Source organism: Myotis davidii, unplaced genomic scaffold, assembly GCF_000327345.1.
Source record: "Myotis davidii unplaced genomic scaffold, ASM32734v1 scaffold370, whole genome shotgun sequence".
NCBI lineage: Eukaryota > Metazoa > Chordata > Mammalia > Chiroptera > Vespertilionidae > Myotis > Myotis davidii.
This window is the reverse complement of record NW_006288615.1, coordinates 8347289-8349931: the sequence shown is the minus strand read 5'-3', so window position 1 is coordinate 8349931 and position 2643 is coordinate 8347289. Positions and strand designations below refer to the sequence as shown.

General features: G+C 42.3%; 1 protein-coding gene across 2 annotated transcripts in view; it reads left to right on the top strand.

The window, feature by feature from the left end:
• Window positions 1-2643, top strand: part of HDLBP (high density lipoprotein binding protein) — a 74053-nt gene that overhangs the window by 48254 nt on the left and 23156 nt on the right. For both annotated transcript variants that reach the window (XM_006760528.2, XM_006760529.2), the window contains exons 6-7: window positions 2092-2298; window positions 2408-2623. In XM_006760528.2, coding sequence (XP_006760591.1) covers window positions 2092-2298; window positions 2408-2623 — 423 coding nt within the window. The remainder of the gene's footprint in view (window positions 1-2091; window positions 2299-2407; window positions 2624-2643) is intronic.

Here is a 2643-nt window from a genome sequence, read left to right as displayed (position 1 = left end):
GCTTTCCCATCATCAATATTTTTTTTTAAATCAGTTCCGTGGTGCTGGCAGTGCATGGCCTAAAAGAATTTCCCCCCACTGATTTTGAGTGGCTGTTTATATCAAGTTCTAAATGTTCATATTAACTTGGATACGTTCCTGGGTTTTCACTTCTGACCTTTTGGGATCTCTGTGTGCTAGTGTTCTCCTGATTTAGTATTGATGGTTTTATACTTTCATGTGTATACAGTACAGTGTTTCCCATCTCTCCCGTACTGTTCTTTTTTAGGGTTTTCCTGTCTGTTGTATTCTTTTTTGTTTACATGCAAACTTTATAATCAGCCTTTTGCTCACAGTTGCATTAGACCTCCTAAGGGATGTTTTCTGATTGCTAATGTCTACATTCCACCTCTTTTACTGGCTTATAGTCTAACTACTTTATTGTCTTTATCCTTTCTTTTGCCTATTGGAAAGGGCGGTCTTTTTCATACATTTTCTAACCCGGTTGTTTTTAGTTAAGATGAAGCTGTTGGCTTCTGGCCCTGGTGGGTGTGGCTCAGTTGGTTGGAGTGTCCTCCTGTACACCAAATGGTGGCAGGTTCAGTTCCTGGTCAGGGCACATATGTGGGTTGGGGGTTTGATCCTCAGTCGGGGTCCATGTGGGAGGCAACTGATCGATATCTCCCTCTCTCCCTTCCTCTTTCACCCTTCCTCTCTCTAAATTCAATTAAAAAATAAAAATCAGTTGTTATAAAAAACAAAGGCTGTTGACTTCCGTATTCTAATTTTGCCTTCCTGTTATAGACAGTAAGAAAAATGTAATAAAGCAGCAGTTTCCCAGGGTTCGAGGCTGTGTGGGCAGGTGCTCTTCCTGTGCAGCCTGTGCCCCTCTTGTGTGGGGACCTGCTCCAGTGGAGGTAAAGTCATGGTGCGGGCAGTGCATGGCCTAAACAAGCACTTTCCCATTAAGTAGAGCTTTGGGGCTGAGGTAAATGTATTTTGTCATGTTAAAAAATATAGTAAAAATCCACATATAAGTGGACCTGTGCAGTTTACACCTGTGTTCAAGGGGGTCAACTGAATATCCATTGATTTCTATTTTCTTGTAAATTTTTATCATGGATGGATTTAAATTTTGTGGACATGATCATTTAATTATTTCTCTTCATAGATCCAAAAATATTCTGAATTATATAAATGGATTTCCTAATATTGAATCATTTTTGGACTAAACCTCATTTGATCACAGTGTAGAAGCCAGTGGTCTTAGTTTCTATGCTAGTTGTGAAGTGAGGACCTTTTCTGTTGCCTCTGTGATACAATTTAACGGTTTCTGTTGTAAATGTTGAATATTCTGTGTGAAACTGTACACCTTGGGGGAGAAGAGAAGCTGGCTGATCTGTGACTTTGCTGGGACAGTGGTGGGAACCTTAATGGTTTGCTTCTTTTTAAGTTGCTGGCTGTTCTCTGTACAGAGTTAGAAAGACTAGAAACGGCCATCTTCCTCCCAGGTTTCTCTCTGACCTCAGGAAGTTGGTTGATTTCTGACAGTTTGACATACAAGATGAAGGGTTTAGATTGTTTCCATTTTCTTTACTCAGATGAGTTGTCTGTTTTATTTGCTTGTAAAAGAGACAGGTAGAAAAGTTTATTAATAGACATAGGGTTTATATCTGAAAAAGGTAGCCCAGTACTCCAGAAACAGAAATGAATCTGGTCTGTCAGTACGTCCCTGCCTCCTACGATGTCCCAATATGGTGTTAGGAGTCACCAACATGGAAAACAAGACAGATGAACTTGAATATCCCTGTCTTAGTGGTGGCTTGTAGCTGGGCCGAGAAGATGTTGAATAAAGAATTATCTCTAAATAATTGTGATAGCTGAAAGTGTGACCCGGGTCATACCACACTTGAACTTACCCTAGTCAGGAGGTCTGGGAAAGCATTCCCAAGAAGGTGATGTTTAACCTGAGACTATTCTAAAGGATAATGGGGGTTGGCTAGGCAAAATCAGGTGAGACTTGCATTCTAACCGGAGAGAATATTATGGAAAAACATGCTTTTTCATAACCTACAAATACTTTTATTTTCTTTGTTTCTCTACCTATTGTAGGCCTCAGCAACTGTTGCCATTCCCAAAGAACATCATCGCTTTGTTATTGGTAAAAATGGAGAGAAACTACAAGACTTGGAGCTAAAAACGGCAACCAAAATTCAAATCCCACGCCCAGATGATGCAAGTAACCAGATCAGAATCACTGGCACCAAAGAGGGCATCGAGAAAGCTCGCCACGAAGTCCTGCTCATCTCTGCCGAGCAGGTAAGGCCAACTGTGGACCTAGTATTCATATGGCAGCCTTGACCCCAACAGGCCCTATCTGTCCAGGTTGTGCCCAGACCTGTGCTCAGCTGTGTCCTTTCATTTCCAGGATAAACGTGCTGTAGAGAGGCTAGAAGTGGAGAAGGCATTCCATCCCTTCATCGCTGGGCCTTATAATCGACTCGTCAGTGAGATCATGCAAGAAACAGGGACGCGCATCAACATCCCCCCACCCAGCGTCAACCGGACAGAAATTGTCTTCACTGGGGAGAAGGAGCAGCTGGCTCAGGCTGTGGCTCGGATCAAGAAGATTTATGAAGAAAAGGTAGCGGTGGGAGGAGGGAA